The 16681-nt window shown below is 38.4% G+C and overlaps 1 protein-coding gene across 2 annotated transcripts in view; it reads right to left on the reverse strand.

The window, feature by feature from the left end:
* The window catches only part of ACSBG1 (acyl-CoA synthetase bubblegum family member 1), a 37470-nt gene that overhangs the window by 2442 nt on the left and 18347 nt on the right, over positions 1 to 16681 (reverse strand). Inside the window, exons 3-13 of one of the 2 annotated variants that reach the window (XM_075160367.1) lie at positions 16223 to 16440; positions 15428 to 15516; positions 14516 to 14636; positions 13351 to 13431; positions 10359 to 10508; positions 7812 to 7988; positions 7113 to 7294; positions 5814 to 6047; positions 4494 to 4711; positions 1759 to 1898; positions 459 to 705 (exon numbers count right to left, since the gene is read on the reverse strand). In XM_075160367.1, the coding sequence (XP_075016468.1) occupies positions 459 to 705; positions 1759 to 1898; positions 4494 to 4711; positions 5814 to 6047; positions 7113 to 7294; positions 7812 to 7988; positions 10359 to 10508; positions 13351 to 13431; positions 14516 to 14636; positions 15428 to 15516; positions 16223 to 16440 (1857 nt within the window). The remainder of the gene's footprint in view (positions 1 to 458; positions 706 to 1758; positions 1899 to 4493; positions 4712 to 5813; positions 6048 to 7112; positions 7295 to 7811; positions 7989 to 10358; positions 10509 to 13350; positions 13432 to 14515; positions 14637 to 15427; positions 15517 to 16222; positions 16441 to 16681) is intronic. The other variant, XM_075160368.1, reaches the window with a different exon arrangement.

A 16681-nucleotide genomic window follows, 5' to 3' on the forward strand; every position in this document is an offset into this window, starting at 1 on the left:
ACTGACTAGTACTACTTTTTTCATTAAAAATAACTAAAAGGATGATGTTTTTGAAAGCTTTTAAACAATTCCCAGTTTACTCAAAGAGCCTGGTAATGTGTTTGGGGCTCTGTTGTCAGGCTTGCTTCTCTCTTTTTTTTAATGAAAAATTTTCAGTATTATTACTGGAAGTTATTAATTCTGTAATGCACAAGGAATTAACCAGAATTGATTGTTTAATTGCCCAAAGCAACCTGAAATTTAACTATAGAGCTGTACTTATAAATGAGCACAGATAGATATATATGTATGCAGCAAAAACTCCAATTTATGTATTCTTTAACACATGCTGCATAACATTTTTTTCCTTTCCCTCTAGTGGCTGTACCCAGAATTTGGCATACAAAACTATTTGAATACTCTTCGATCAGCAGCCTCTTTACTGTGTGAATACCTCAATATAAATCAGTAAGTCTTACCTAGTTCTCCCCCAGAAATGGAAAAATCTCTTGGCAGGACTATCCATTTTTGAATACAATGAACTCTATTAGTAGCATTCATGTTGACTTTGTCGATTCCCTCCTGAATGGCCTGGTAGATTGCCTGGTCTCTTGTAGCTACAATCTCCGATACTTTCGTGGCTTTACTACCAGTCTTCTGGCAGAAGTCTCTAGCTTGCTCAGTGAGAATGTCAGTGGGATCAGACGTATCTGGGTCCAGCACGCTCTAAAACATCAAATTAAGTGAATCATCAAATGCTCACTCTTACAAGGCATTAAATGTTTCTCCGATCAGGACCTCCCCAACTCATAAGAATCAAAAAGGCTCAGCATCAACACCCAAACATTCTGTAAGCCTTAAAAAGCAGAAACACCTACAGATGATAGTAGCTTTTCTTTCCACTTGGCTACCAAATGCAAATATTTTTGGCTTATATGCAGATGACATGAACAGACTTAAAACATGTCAATGAATCAGGCAATAAAGTCCATCTATAGACCTTGAATTTCTACCATATTTTCCAAATTACTCCATTGTTACAGGGGAACGTTTAGCTCATCATTGAATTGAATTATGGTGGTGTTATGTAAAAAGCTTGAAATAGAAGCATTCTTTGAAGTTAGACTTCTTAAATTAGTATTTCTATCGTACCTGTAGATAAGACATATCAGTCATAGAGATAAACAACTTGAGAAAAACTAAAGGGTCATTCACTATGTATGTACACAGAACATGAAGTGCAAATGTTTTAGAAAAAAGTGATTTCTTAATTGAAGCATATGCCACAGCAAAGCTATTAATTATTTTTTTCTACAGTCATCCTTCTTGTGCTATATGAACAGAACAAATGGTAGAGAAATGTTTCTGTTGGAAAGTCTGCTTCTGTTGGAAAGTTTCTGTTAGAAACTGTTTTTTGCCCGTAACAGAAACATCTGTTGTCTTTGCTTGTCTGTAAGAATAAAAGCTATTATTGTGCTCTGTTACAGAGACTTCTCATTCTTTCAACATTTCTTAATTAAAAATTTGCATTTAAATAAAAAAATAGGTCTTATTATATTATAGGAGAAACAGCAGTAAACACATAGGTGTTTAGCAGGTCATGTAATCATAAGAAGTTTAGACCATCAGGATTTGTTCTGTAGTTGCTATATATTTTTTTTTCCCCACTAATGTCCTCCTATCTAATTTTGGGTCTTTTTACAAACGGGTCAAAATTCTTCTGGTTTGGGTAGGTGCAGTTGTACAATTTCACTGAAAGCAGTATTAAAACTGGTGTACCTTTAGGGTCAGCAACATTGACAAAAACTTCTTTTTATCTCCAATCACCATAGCATTACTAACAATTGGGAGTTCTTTTTTAACAGCATCTTCAATTGGAATTGGAGGCACGTTTTCACCTCCAGCTGTAATAATCAAATCTAGGCAAAAAAGAAAGGCTATTAGTTGAATTCAAATAAATTCCAAAGATCAGGTTAATGCTGGATCGACCCATTTTTATTCTGACATAAAGAATAAGAGAGATTTTTTCCAAAGATAATGTTTTCAAAGAGAACAAAGCCTATTAACTAATTATCTTCAAAATAAAAATGCTAATGTTTTTCAAATACGTGCTCAAGTTCTCAGTTCTCCCTCAGTATAACATATTTGCTCCAGATAATTTTTACGTAACCCAGAAACAAGTTAATTCTCAAGGCACTCTTGCACCATCTGGAATTTTTCTGTGAGCAATCATCTCTTCCAAATTAGCATCGGATTCACTCTCTATTTTACTGTTGCTCCCTCAACAAAAAGCAAGTTCATTGTTAACATCATGATTAAAACCAATTCTTAAAGCCACCAAGAGGGGTCAGACAGAAACAAGTTACTACTGCAGGAAGGCTCTATAAAAGCAACATGGAAAGAAGGGAGAGAGGAGTGTGAGGAGGGAGAAGTCAAGATCTTAAGAGAAGAAGTCTGCAGTGCAAGTAGTGATTCCTGCCCTACTTTTGACATGAGGGGAATATAATGACAGACTGAAATCTTAATATTTTTAAGGTTTGTAAACAATGGTAGTGATACCTTATTCTAGATAAGTAATATATATTCAAGTGATAAAGGAATGTGCATTTTTATTTAAATGCATTCATTCTGAAATATAACACATATATTCATTGGAATTATTACAAATTTGAGTATTATCTAAGTAAATTCCAACTCTTTGCTTTTATTACACTGGTGACTTCTCACTGTCCTCAAATAATAGTCTTTGCAGCATTTCAGAACATGCTTCAACAAATAATGCAGACAAATGGTATACCAGTCCTTTGTGTAATAACGCAGCTGATTGTATGTATTCAGGATCAGGTTTGGTACCTGATTCTCTGTCAGCGATAACAGTGATAAACTTGAAGAACTTAGATGCAATCAAGGGAATATAGCACCCTTCCAGCATTCACAGGTTTGGGCCCTACCATCTCTACCGCTCCATGATGAGAAATAACTTCCCGTCTATACTCAATCTTCTGGTATAGAATAGGCATTGATCTCATAACTATAGAAGTTATTTCTCTCTCTAGTCAGCACACTGCACACATCTGAGGAAGCACAAGTACTCTTTATAGAATGAGAGACTTCTGTCAAGCCACAGTTACATAGCAAAGTTAGTTGTGTATCCAAACTTCTCTAGGTCTATTTTTTCCTTTAATCCCCCCCTCCTTTTGCCATAGTCCTGTTTTTGTCTTAGATCCTCTACCAATCTCTCTGGCACTTATTTTTCTGTTGTGCAAGACGTCAGCTTTTTCCCAGCTGATCCAGACAACTGTAATAACTGTAACAACTTTTTCCACACCTCTACAAATACTCACCTTGAATGCGCTTCTCTAGCTACATCTTTGTGCTTTGCAGCTAATGAGTGCTAGAACTCCTAAGACCCTGAAAACCAAGGAAGAAGTCCTGTTTCAGTCACTAAAAGAAAAGCTTCTTTACTACCTTCTATTAGATTTTATCTTATTTGGACTTGGATTTAAAACTTTAATGAAACTGGACAGACACTTATTTTATCCCAGATGGTGCACCTGTCCTGTAACTTAGAGAAATTGTTATTAGTTCAGCAATCAAGGAAGATGTAAGTGAAACACAAATGTTATGACAGAATGAGACTAGGAGTTGCTAACTGCTATGCTAAAGGAAAATGAATCAGACAAGAAAGCAAGTTAAAGTCAAGGTAGCTGCACTTGGTGCAGACTATTCATAGTACATACTTAAGTCCTAATTCCTAACAGGACACTATGTCACCCTATGACAAATTCACTCATTGGTGTTATCTCCCTAGTGATTCATCATATATTCTAAGATGATAGTTACTTAATTTTTAAATCTTCTTCAGTTACATCTCGACTGTGACCAATCCCACTCTCTGAATATGTATTGTGAAAAAAAGCTTCCAAGTAAGGAAGTGACCAGTCTTACTCATGTGAGACTTCAAGCTATGTACTGTAATAATACCTACGTTTATTGCTTTAGCTTTAACTTTCCCTTCTGCTCTCAGGCTTCAATACTAGTCTCTGCAAAGACATCGCCTAAGGCATCAGAGGAACCTAGCTCTGACCTACAGCCACAACTTTTATATAACAGAGGGTGTCTCTCGACTCTGTCTAAACATTCTAATGTGCAATTAAGACAATTTACCAAGATCCAAAGGGAGACTGGACAGCTTAATGGATCACTAGAATCGAAGAAAACACATTAAACCTGCATTATTATTTTATATTACTAATTGTAATTAATACTGAATAGAAGTCTGGGAAATAAAAAGCCTCACTGTAGGAACTGAATCATGTCCACCTATTACAGACTAGAGGGAAACCTTTCCTCTAGGCAAAGGGCACACCATGGTTTCCTCACAGAAACTTTATTTTACCTTCCCATTAGGTCAACGCTGCTGGCATTAGAGGAAAGACACTTAATTAAATGGGCCACATCTGACATGTGACAGAACAGTTACCATAAACACGGAGCAAGATTTTGCTTATTACCTTTAATTCTTCCAGTGACATAGAGAAAGCCATCCTTGTCCAGTTTTCCTAAATCTCCAGAATGCAGCCACCCATCCTCATCAAAGGCTTCTTTTGTTTTGTCTTCCATATTTAAATAACCCATGAAAACAGTCCTTCCCCAGAAACAGATTTCTCCATTGCCTTCTGTATCTTTGTCCACTAATTTCACTCTGCAGCCAGGTACTGGTTTACCACAGCTATCAGAGAAGAGCAGAAAAAAACACACGGAGCACAGAAATATTAAACATAATACTGATAAGACGTCTAACACACCAAATCCCTAAACCTATCAAAATATTAGTGACTGTAAATAACACCCTGCTGTAACTGTTTGAAAGCTATGGAATATTGTTGTGGTTTAACCTGGCAGGCAGCCAAATACCACGCAGCCGCTCACTCACTCCCCCCACCCCCAGCGGGACGGGGAGAGAATCGGAAGGGTAAGAGTGAGAAAAACTCGTGGGTTGAGATAAATACAGTTTAATAGAACAGGGAAAAAAAGGGAAAATAATAATGATAATGATAAAATATACAAAATGAGTGATGCACAATGCAATTGCTCACCACCCGCGCTGACCGATAACCAAATAGCGATCGGTACTTCCTGGATCACGCCTACCCTTCATATACTGAGCATGACGTCACATGGTATGGAATACCCCATTAGCCAGCTGGGCTGGCTGTCCTGATTATGTTCCCTCCCACCTTGTGTACCTAGCTCAGTCAGTAGGCACGGGAGCTGTCCTTGGACTAGGAGGGCACTTAGCAACAACTGAAAACATCAGTGTGTTATCAACATTCTCCTCATACTAAATCCAAAACACAGCACTAGGAAGAAATTTAACCCAATCCCAGCCGAAACCAGGACAAATATTAATTCACTAGGGCAGATATGTTAGGGTATCTAAGCACTTTTTGGCTGTCTGTCTTGCCCTGTGCTTCCTGGTTTTTTTCCCTCTGTATCTTCAGGTGTAAAAACACTTTTGTATTTGAGGTCTTGCATTTGAAAGCTATCCTACTCTGGGCCAGGGCAAGGATATACGTCAGATTTAGTAACTGTGTTCTGCATATAATGCTGTAGATCACTCGGTGCTCTTGGCGGGGCATGCTACGGAGGCCATGTGTTCAGCTTCTGACCTAGAAGTTATTTTGCCTCCCAAAGCCACAATAGAGTGGCAATGCATTGAGAGAAAATAAAATAACCAATAAGATCTTTGTTGAACTTAGTAAATACTCTTCTCATAGACATAATGAAACGTACCACATTATTTTTAAAAAAAAAAAAAATAGTAGAGTTACCTGTGCTGCCTGTAAATATAGGGCCCAGAGAGGCAATGTGGGCCTGTGGTCTCACTCATCCCATACGCCTCATACAGGGTGATGTTCAGACCCAAGAAGAAATACAGTGTTTCTGTATTGAGAGGAGCAGCGCCAGAAAAGTGCTTCTGACAGGAAGAAAAACCCAGTGCATTGCGTATTTTTGCAAGCACTAAGTAGTCTGCTAACCTTGTCCAGAACTGCTTTAAATCACTGCTGAGTACAAAACACACAAGAGAAGATGACAGTAAGTCAGAGCAACCTATGAAATTTCCAAAACAAAATCAGACACAAATTTTGTTTAGAGATATATTTGCCGTTTGGTTTTGGGTGTTCACAGAAGTTACATCAGTAAGAACAGGTTACATATTTGTCCTTTTTTCATTTATTCAGTGTCTTTCCTTGCTAGTGAACTCTAACTCTTGAGATGTCTGAATACTGAAAATACATGAAGAATCTATAAAAACGTATTGTATAAAACAAGGCTTTTGTATTCCCAATTCTTCATCAGTTAAATGTGTCTCTGAGAACTTATACCACTAAAATCTGAAATTTGCAGGACCTATCTGAGAAGCTGAATGATGAGACAAGCAAAGCAGTATCACTGCATGATCTTTTGGAATACCACTTTCTGTAAGCAATTTCACACTTCATTGTGTCACACTTTAAAGAACTTTGAAACAGGAAAGAATTGTGAATTAAGTTAATATTTGAATCTATACAACATTCTTTATCTGGGAAATCTTATGGGTAAAAACATCAATGTTATTCAGAACAGAGATAATGTACTTAGAGCTCAGAGAATTCGCAGGGAGTGTCCCTGAGTTTCTGTGTGGAGATGAGATGTTCTTACTCTCATGGTGCATACCCCAAACTCTCATGAGCCAGTCTGTCTGGGCTGTCCCCCAGAATTTCCCCCCTCTCATACACCTCCTACAAATTCCTGCCCTTTCCTCGCACCAGTAACTAGCACTTGCACAGTCACAAGGTGCACTGCATCAGCGAGCTCTCCCAGCTGAAAACTAACTGTTCAATTCACAGAAGACACAGAGTTGGGAGACGTGTCAGTGGGAGGATGGAAGGACACTTTTAACAGTCACCTGTGTTTAAGATCAGCCTACTGTAATCAATAACTATACTCTCCCTCTTGCATTATATTTGCTGCGTTGCCAGGCCAAATTTTACCCATTTACACTTAGAGTCTCACTGATGCTTCATAGTTTATTACAAGCAGATAGCTACTTTCAGGTTGAGGGAAATCTCACTCATTATAATACATACCTGCTTGAGCAGTTTAGGTTTCTCTCTAAGCTAAGTGACATAGCCCATGACAGGATCTTCTTCTTCATAAATCCTGACTGAGCAGAAGCATCCTTTAATTTCTCCATGATTTTCTCCCATACTCGAGGAACTCCCATGTGAGATGTTGGCTGCACTTCTTTTAGCGTGTTGATCAAGCTGCCCTGTTAAAATCATTAGATCATTTCAAAACATTGCAAAAGGTCCACAGCAGTGATAAAGAGGTTTGGTGATGCAGTCTGCATCCTGCAATGCTAACATGTAGAACATCACTAAACACATAGGATATAAAGGAGGACTGCTGAACCTACTTCAGTCAGACATACGCGCTAACACGTGCCAGCTCTGACACATCGGAGGAAGTATGTATACAAGAAGGAAAACGCACCAGTGGTTTAGTTCCTTCTGCCTCCCTTTCCTCCAAAAATTGCCTATACTGCTTTTGCTTTAGATGCATATTTTTCTGCCTTAATAGAAGCTTATGGATCTGGATTATACATTTTAATTGGAGTCTAGAGCACTGGATCACAAGTCTAATGGATTTTATTTTTCCATAATTCTTACAACAATGGATTCTCAATCTTTATCTTCTGCACCTCTTCAATGATCACATTCTCTCCTTGGGATGTTTTCTAAGAGAAAGAAGTGCAAGCTTAATTAGGTGCAATACAAGACAGATACCTTCAGAGCATCTGGCTCAGCAAAGTAAACTTGCTCTCCCCATTTGATTCCAGTCCACAGGTCATATATCTGCGCAGCTATGTGGCTGAGTGGGAGATAACTGACTATAGACTCCTGGTGGACCTCTGCAGGTTGCATATCTCCTGCTCTGCTGCAATGTGCTGATGTCCAAGTTATCTGTTTAAATAAATAATAAAACACATTAGGTATGGTGTGGTTTGTTTGTTTTGGTTTTTGTTTGTTTGGGTTTTGTTTGTTTGTTTGTTTTTAACACAAATTAAGGATCCCCATGCTATGCTAATGTAACTATGAAGAATCTGTGCTCACAGAAATTGCTGAAGACATTGCAATCTTTGACAACACACCAGACTGTCAATTCCCTGGGGGACACTCAGTCAAAAGCAAGATGAATTTAGCAGCAACAGAGACTTGCAGATAACATAAGTAAATGCAGTCCTTCTGCTGCCTGAACACTACCAACTCCCCACGCCCCAGTGACACACTGGGCAGGGCAGCTATGGGCTGGATAGACAAGGAGTAAATTGATCTGCCCTTTCTTTTGCAACTCTCCTGCTGCGCATACTTTCTATCAAGCTGGCACTTTTCACCACTGCTATGTCTCTGTGTTTACCTGAAAAAGAACAATAGGTAGTCAGTGATCAGTGAGTTCACAGGACAGTTTAGTAACAACAACGAGCTCATTGTCTTGTATTGATCACCTGGCTAAGCACTAATGAGGAAGACAGCAGCTGTATACTGCTCCTCTGGAAGCCTCTGGGATATTCACCACGGTGGTTCACAAGTGACACTCCCACACACGCACACCCCGCGCCATGAGCAGCACTGCATGCGTAAATATTTTTGAAGATGTGCTGCCTGACTGTATGATGCTTCCCCCCTTCTTCCTAATTCCCCCTTTATCTCAGAAGATGCAGTTCAAGGATGCTAAATATGCATATCTTCATTATCAGAATATAGCATATGGAAGACCCACAAATATATCTGATGGTATGGGGGGGCAGGGAAGATCTATGTGCACAGCAAAAAAAACCCACCACAAAACGAAACAAAAAGAAACAGCTGTTTCTCAGAGGAGTCTGTAATCTAAAATGGGTAGGGCAGGACACAGAAATGACATTATTCAAGATGGCAGGGAAGAGATACAATCACAGTATGCTCCTGCCAGCTCCTTTTCTTTGTAATAAATTAGAAGGTACAAGTGTACGTTTGGTCTAAGGAAATACAGATTCTCAAGAGAGGTTTTCAAGGAGCAGCATCCTGTCAGGCCAGGCCACTCCAAGTTTAGATGGTGGCATTGGACAAGTGGCTATGGGAGACTTACACAGCAGGCAGAATGGGATGTCTTTGAGATGTAGCTATATTGATTGCTTATCCTCCAAGCCTCACAGCACACAGGCACACTCACAGCAGACCTATGCGGGTGCATATGTGACTGACTCAGCATTGGTTTTGCACATGGACAGTGGCAAACATCTTTTGACTAAAGAAGGCAGCAGCACAGTTACAGGCAAGGCATGTTTTCCACCGTTCGCCAACATAAAAATAGTCTGTTTGTGATCAGCAGCCAGGAATAGTTTGGCAGCTAACATGGAAATGACACCAGACTCCTTTGAGATGGAAGAGCATAGGATTTGCAACATCAGATCACTCTTTTTGTCTACCAAGTTCACTACGTTCTGCTTCCAGATACTACTTTACTGATTCCCTACATTTAGGTGAATTGCTCCTCACAGTGTGCATGTCTGCAATAGTTTCTGCATTATTTTAAGAGAAGAGGCCACAACTTAGACCACCCCTTTCACAGATTGCCTATGTGTTCAGAAAGGCTCCCTACCATTTCCCACTCCCACTCAGCCACCTTAAAAAAATTAAATGTATAAAAACCCAAAACAGATCTTTGCTAGCAGACCTCTGAGGAAAGTCTTTTTTGCAAACAACTTTGCTTTTCTCTATCGCTGGAAAATTTTCTATTCGCAACAATGCAGGTAGGGCTATTTTAAGTACCAGGACTATGCACTAGAGTTGTATTATCCTCCAGTGACAGATGTAGAAACCCAAGTCTAGGAACACAATGCCAAAGTAAAAAAAGCACACATCGACCCCCAATTTTAATAAAATTTGCAAAAGCAGTCTATCAAGCTGTTTTGATAGCGGCTGGCTGATGTATATGTTGTTTTAAGATGATCTGTGACATCACCTGAGAGACTTTATGGCAATCTGTGAATTATATTTATGAAAATATACATTATATGTCACAAGAAAACCAGTGAATAAAAAACCGATATTCATAACAAACTGTTCAACCTTGTGAAGTGCTAGTTTGAATGGAGCTTCATTCTTTACCATGCTTATGCTTTACCAGAAACAGCTGACTGCATTTTGAATATTGCTTTGTGGTACGCTATCCATGTTGCAAAAGCAAAAGGATTTCAAGGCTCTAGTATGTACCAATCATTTCAAAACACAGGAGTAAACAGCCCCATACTTTGCTATTTTTATGCTAAAGGAAGAGCCTAAAGTACATACGTTGTCATGACTCAGCATGGCTCCTTTTGGCTTCCCAGTTGTTCCGGATGTGTATATTAGTACACAGCACTGATTTGGCTTTTGGGAGTTAATAATATCATCCAAAGTAGTATCAGATACGTCATCTCCCAACTCCAGAAACTCTTCCATCTAGAACATGTAACAGAAAATACAGGATATAGCAAATGGCTTCTTACAAGTGGGAAAGATGCAGTACCTTATCAGTCTCAAAAATGGTAGAAAACTTCAGTGCCTTGCTCTGAACCTGTTTCCAAGGCAAGTTTCGCCAGGTCTTGCCTATGTAAGAAGTATGATAAGACTAGCTGAGAACTTTATGTGCAAATTGCAAATAGACTATCTAATATTGTGCTGCCATGAGTCTTTTCAGTGCCTAAGAAGAGGGTATAGTAATACTATTCCTCCTCCGAGATGGATACTATGGACAAGTCATAGAGGCTAAAATTCTGTTCCTGTCTCATACTGCTAAAATGATTCTGGGTCACGTTTCAAGGAATCTGGATGTACTGTTTTTAAGTAAGAGTATACTTGTGACATTCCATCTATAATTCCCTCTCCGCTATATAAACACAAATATAAATATAAAGCAATTGGATGAAAGCTTCTTTGCAAAAGCATCATCACCTAGATGTGTGAATGTTTGCCCAAATTATCTGCTATTTTATAGCAAACAGATGCTGGTCATAACTCCCATTCAAATCTGGCTCAATCTAGAATGAGCTAAACCTTTTATGATGCTGGACTTTTGTGCCACACAAATTGGCCCAGAAGAATGCTGAACCTGATCCTCTACATTATATTGGTTGCTCCCAGATACTTCTATTGCATGCACCTGATAAGCTGCTAAGGGTACCATTGATTTCAATGCTAACTGAAAACTAGGGTATAACAACGTTTTTTTAAGAAAGTCAATAACCAAACTGACAGTTTCCCATTGGAATCAGATGATTCGTACTGTGCTACAGAACTGTGTTATTCAAATGCTAGATGCAGCACCTCCATTCTTCAATGATTTCTTGGAGATATATCTAGGACCACATAGCAGTAAAAGGAATGATGCGAAGGACAGCAGAGGTAAAAAAGGAGAATCTGTGCGTGAGGGGGAGTTCATTGCCAGTGTGCCTCTGTCATTGCCAGTGTGCTACTAAGGTTAAAATAGCTAGCCTCTGTGGCACCTAGACGTCCTTTTCTTGGGTGGCAAGGCTGTCCTAAGGATTCTTCTAATTAGCAGTCATCAGTTTTATACTTTCTTCAAACAAACCACATCTCTGAAAAGAAAGGCTGTACAATGCACAGCTCTGTAGCAAGTAGAGGATTTGTCACATGCTATCCCCTCCCACAGAATGTGGCTGCATCAATTTCCCTGGCTCCTGGGAAGTCTGGAGGTGTCAAGGATGCAATTGTTTCTATGTGACTTAGCAGCTGTTCCTATTTTCCTGACCTTACTGTCTTCTCATACTAGAATGCGTTAATCACTGCGAATCTGTTGCCTAGGCTTTGTTTACTGAACAGCACCTGCAACAGAGAGTGTTCCCATTCCACAAAGTGTGAAAGGTACAAACAAACAGCCACACACACTACCGACGTTGCATTTGCCTTCTGGAAACATGCACTGATCCATGAATTAGGGCTCTGTCCTTACTGCAACAATTGCTCACTACACATTAGCTGTCAACTTGCAACACAAATCCCTTTTATCAAATGCCATGTGGTTCCAGTGGTTTGCTTTACATCAAACCTAATAAACAATCATTTCTGCCTTTGGTGATTTGATGTGTAATTTCTCCTTTAGATGACAAACTATGGCAACTGTCAAGACACTCTCACAGCTACCCTTCTCCATCGAGAAAGTGTGTCCAACATGATACCTGAACAGAGGTGTTTCCAAATATATCAATTCTCAGGCATTTAGGCTTCAGCAACTGAATGTTCCAGAATTAGTTGCTAGCACTTAGTCCTTTTGCTAAGAAATATAAATAGTAATATCACCTTTGTATTAATTTTTTAATTGTACTGAGATGCAAGGCATACTCTATACCAGTACATACAGTATTGTAACAGTAACTGTTTATTACTAAGTTATATGCTATTCAACATAGCAAAAGACAATATGATTAAAACAAGTGCAGAAGATTTTTTCTTTTGTACCTAGTAACCCCTCAGATTATCGAAATTGCAAATATTTTAAAATATTTCTACACTGTCCATTCTTCATTAATATCTTTTTTCCCCAGTTGAATTATTTCAGCCCAAAATCTCATAATCTGTAGTCCACTTAAAATGCTGATTTTTGTATTCTTACTACTTAATTATTTTCAATTATATTTTCAAAATATATTGAATAACATGTTCACAAAAATCTGTTCTGCTTAAAGTCCTCTTAAATTAAAGGCTGGACTTTTACCACTCAGAAATTTCTGATCCTGGCTTTGTCCCTTTTTCTGCTTTATTTTTACCATGTGATACGAAGAGATACAAAGATTCTATATATCCTAAGAAAATGTGCTCCTCTGTGTCGTCCATAGTCCACTTGCTGCCTATCACCGGAAATATTTGGTGCAAACAAAATGCAACTATCATCTGTAAAAGTACAAGCATCTTCATGTTCTTGGATCCAGTCTAAGTAACCACAATTCAGTCTTCACTAGGACCAGTGGACAACTTTTATTTTTAACAGTTTGAGAGTACACGTTCCCACCTGAAGCCTATAGGTGTTTTGTTAATCCAGTCAAGTAAAAAGCCAGGAAGACACAAAACAGACAATTAAGCGAGGTAGCTCTAATTTTAAATGTCAAGTATCAAACATGAAGTTACAGGTAAATTAAACGGAAAAAGCTGATGAAGCTTTTGAATGTGTTTGCTGGAACACAGCCATGCATTCTAAATGATAGACATTCCACAGATTAAACATAGTAGAAATTCATCAAATAAATAATAGCCCATGAATTATAATTCTATTCTAACATTCACATACCGTATACAAATTTGGATGTCTCTCTGGAATGGAGTCCTTATATAACACAACAGCTTTCAAGTGTGGCAAGCGATTCCAGATCTGTTGGATTGTTTTAAAACAAATGTATTATTTATTATTATTCATATCTTGTGTGGGTTTTTTTCCAGTAAAATACTGCCAAAACTGTAATGGCTAGGCAGTCACAGGAAACTTCCTGTTTCCCTCCACCCTCAAATATTCTCCCCTAAACTCACAATCAACTAGCTCAACAAGAGGGGAAGGGAAGGGAAAAAAAAAAAAAGAAGACACCACACAGTCTGCTCTAGGAAATTTGTTTTCAGTCAAAAGATTTTTAAAAATTACATCAGAAATGGCTCCTCAGCATCCTTTCTCATAATGTACCAAAGGGCACATCAAGGAACAGTCTAGGTCAAGCTAGAAGCTGACTCTAGCTGCTGTGGTTACCAATAAAGATAGAGGAAGTCCCTCAGCAAAAACTGTTGTTAAACTGCTAAAAAAGCATTCTACCTTCTTAAAGAAAAAAAGGAGAGAAAGCCATATGCATATTTTAAGGATAAATAAAAATATAAAGCTGCAGGCTTACAGGCAGAGAGCAATGGCTGCTGCTTTCAGTAGCTCTTTCTCTGCTTTGCATGGCCTGCAGAGAGTATTTATTTCACTGAACTTCGTGGGACCCAGTGCCTCATAGATGCCTTTGAATTAATCACATTCTGAACTGATTTGATCAATCTGCACTAATACAACAGCAGTGGCTTGACGGTAGCCATCATGTATATATTATTAGAAGGATAACAATTGAAACGTTACATTATTATTTCAGTCTTGGGTTCTTCCAGAAAAAAAAAGTTTCAAAAAACCCTCAGTTGGAAAAAGCAGTGTTGGCCAGAGCTGTCTTTTCTTTTACTAGATAGAAATGTGTATGAATCAAATCCCTCGAGTTCTTCAATTTATATTCTTCTCTCCACGTTCATGACAGCATAGCCTGGTATTTAGTCAATGGCACTGCAAAGCTTGTCTGACTGTATGTATTTCCAGAATACTTAGAAAAATCTCTCTTCCTCCAAATTGCATATAAAACAAAACTACAAAATACAAAGCAATTAACGTGAATATGGTATTTGGGACCAATACAGTATTAAGTAACCATTCAGACACCTTGTACCTGCATTATTTTGTCCAATTGTTTCCGATTTTCCACAACCATGATATTGGTTTTGCTGTCATGAGCAATGTAGTGGCAGGCCTCTGGAGAATTGGTTGTGTATATTCCTGTGACAATTCCTCTGTATCAAAAATGTAGATATATATATAAGAACATATATTTATATACATACACACATATAGATGCACTTAGTATCAAAAAGAGAATAATAATCAAAGATCAGATGAAAGCTGAAAGAGTATGAAGATGTGGAAGTAAACAGCAGCACAGCAGTCATGTTTGTTTCAAGTATTTAGATATACATGAATATCTCTGATATAGGCACATTGCAAAAACTAATCTCCGAACTCTATTCAGTAGAAGATGCTGTAGGCTAGGATTCAGCATTTCAACCCACTTAAGGCTGCATGAGACTTAGCTCGGGAAGTGGTAAAAAAACCACTATGTCCTGTTTCTGTTCAAGCTGCACAGAGATACCAATTTGAATTTCACTGGCACAGAAACAGCTTAAGAGGCAAAATCAAATTGTATAAACAGGTATCAGGACAGAAGGAATCAGGCTAGTTAGTATTATCTGTCACTTCACCTACTTGAACATATCTTCCTGTAAGATAACATTAATATAAAACTGGGAGTCTCATCTGTTTCCCACATCTTCCAGTGATTAGATACTGTACAATAGCTTCTGTGTGACTGACACAGTTAAGCCCATAGCAAACAGGATCAATTTATGAGTGTCTGGACTATTGCAGATATACTGAAAGCTATGAGACTCCAGTAGGTCACTGAACATGCTAAGCAGCTGCAGCACAACTTCCAGGATACGATACCAAATACTGATTTGGTACATTTCCAGACCTAGCAAAACAAAAATCCCCAAATCCCCCACAAAACCAACCAAAAAAATCTTACCCGGCAAAAACAGCTCCAACAGCTGAGATGAACCATTCTGGAGAATTAAATCCAAGGATTGCTACACTGTGGAATTGTTCAAGACCAAGCTTAAAAATAATAAGCATAAGGTTATATAATATAGGCACACTGGAGAGAAACATAGAGCATGAAACATACATACAAATAAAAACCATGGAAAGTTTTGATTTATTTATTGTTTCGGTATTGATGAGACACATCCATGCACATCTTTCTGTTGACATCCATAGCAAAATCAGCATTTATCAGCAATTAACATGATCTAAACTTTCCACTACCTTCTCCTGTCTGGTTGAGGTCTGCTGTCCAGAAAGGCCCAAAACCCAGAACTTTTCAATATGAACAAGAGCATAATGAGTACTAATCTTACCCTATGTTTAGAATGTTTTAAAATTTGTCTTTATCTCACCAAATTCATGACAGTACCGCTTTCACCTATTTTTCTTATTTTTAATCTTAAGGCCTTATGCTGAGCTTTGTACCCATGCCCCAGTGAGACAGTGTAACACAGCAGCTCTTCACTTGCAGTCAAGTTCCCTTGACAGCAGTGTTCTCTCTTTGACCAAAACCAATTTTCATCATTATTATTTCAATTAAGAATATGACTGCTCATCTTCAATTAATGGGAAAAGCCTCTTATATTGTGTTTTGGGGAGGGGGGCGGTTCTGTTTGGTGTGGGGTTTTTTGTTTTGTTTTTTGGGTTTTTGTTTGTTTGTTTGTTTTTTAAGGAAACAAAAGGAGAAAAAGGAATTGGTTTTGTTTCTTGTACCCACCTTCAAGAAGCTCTTGGCCGCTTTCCTGGAGAGGCAATAATACTCTGAAAAAGTTATCTTCTCCCACTTTCCATTCTTTTTGCTGGCCAAAGCATTAAGGGATCCATATTTTTCTAGGCTCTCCTTGAACATCTGATGAACTGTTATGGGAGTCTGCGGACATGAGTTATCTATTCTCAGTCTGACTCTGCCATCAGCAAAGGAAGTCCACAGAGACTCTGGAAAGTAAAGTATTATCATCAAGGTATTCTATCATTGAAAAATGCGATGTGACTGTGTACCAAAAGACAAGAGGATTGAATAAAGACTGCAGGACTAAGCACAACTCTGGCCCTTCCCACCTTTTGAGAGAAGGGCTTTCCAATTTTATAGCTATCAAATATGCCATGTAGAAGGAGAAATCTTTATTTCTTACACTTTGTTCTGCGTCTCGAAAAAAGTGCCACCATATAGAATTAT

This window comes from Calonectris borealis, chromosome 11 (assembly GCF_964195595.1).
Source record: "Calonectris borealis chromosome 11, bCalBor7.hap1.2, whole genome shotgun sequence".
Lineage (NCBI taxonomy): Eukaryota > Metazoa > Chordata > Aves > Procellariiformes > Procellariidae > Calonectris > Calonectris borealis.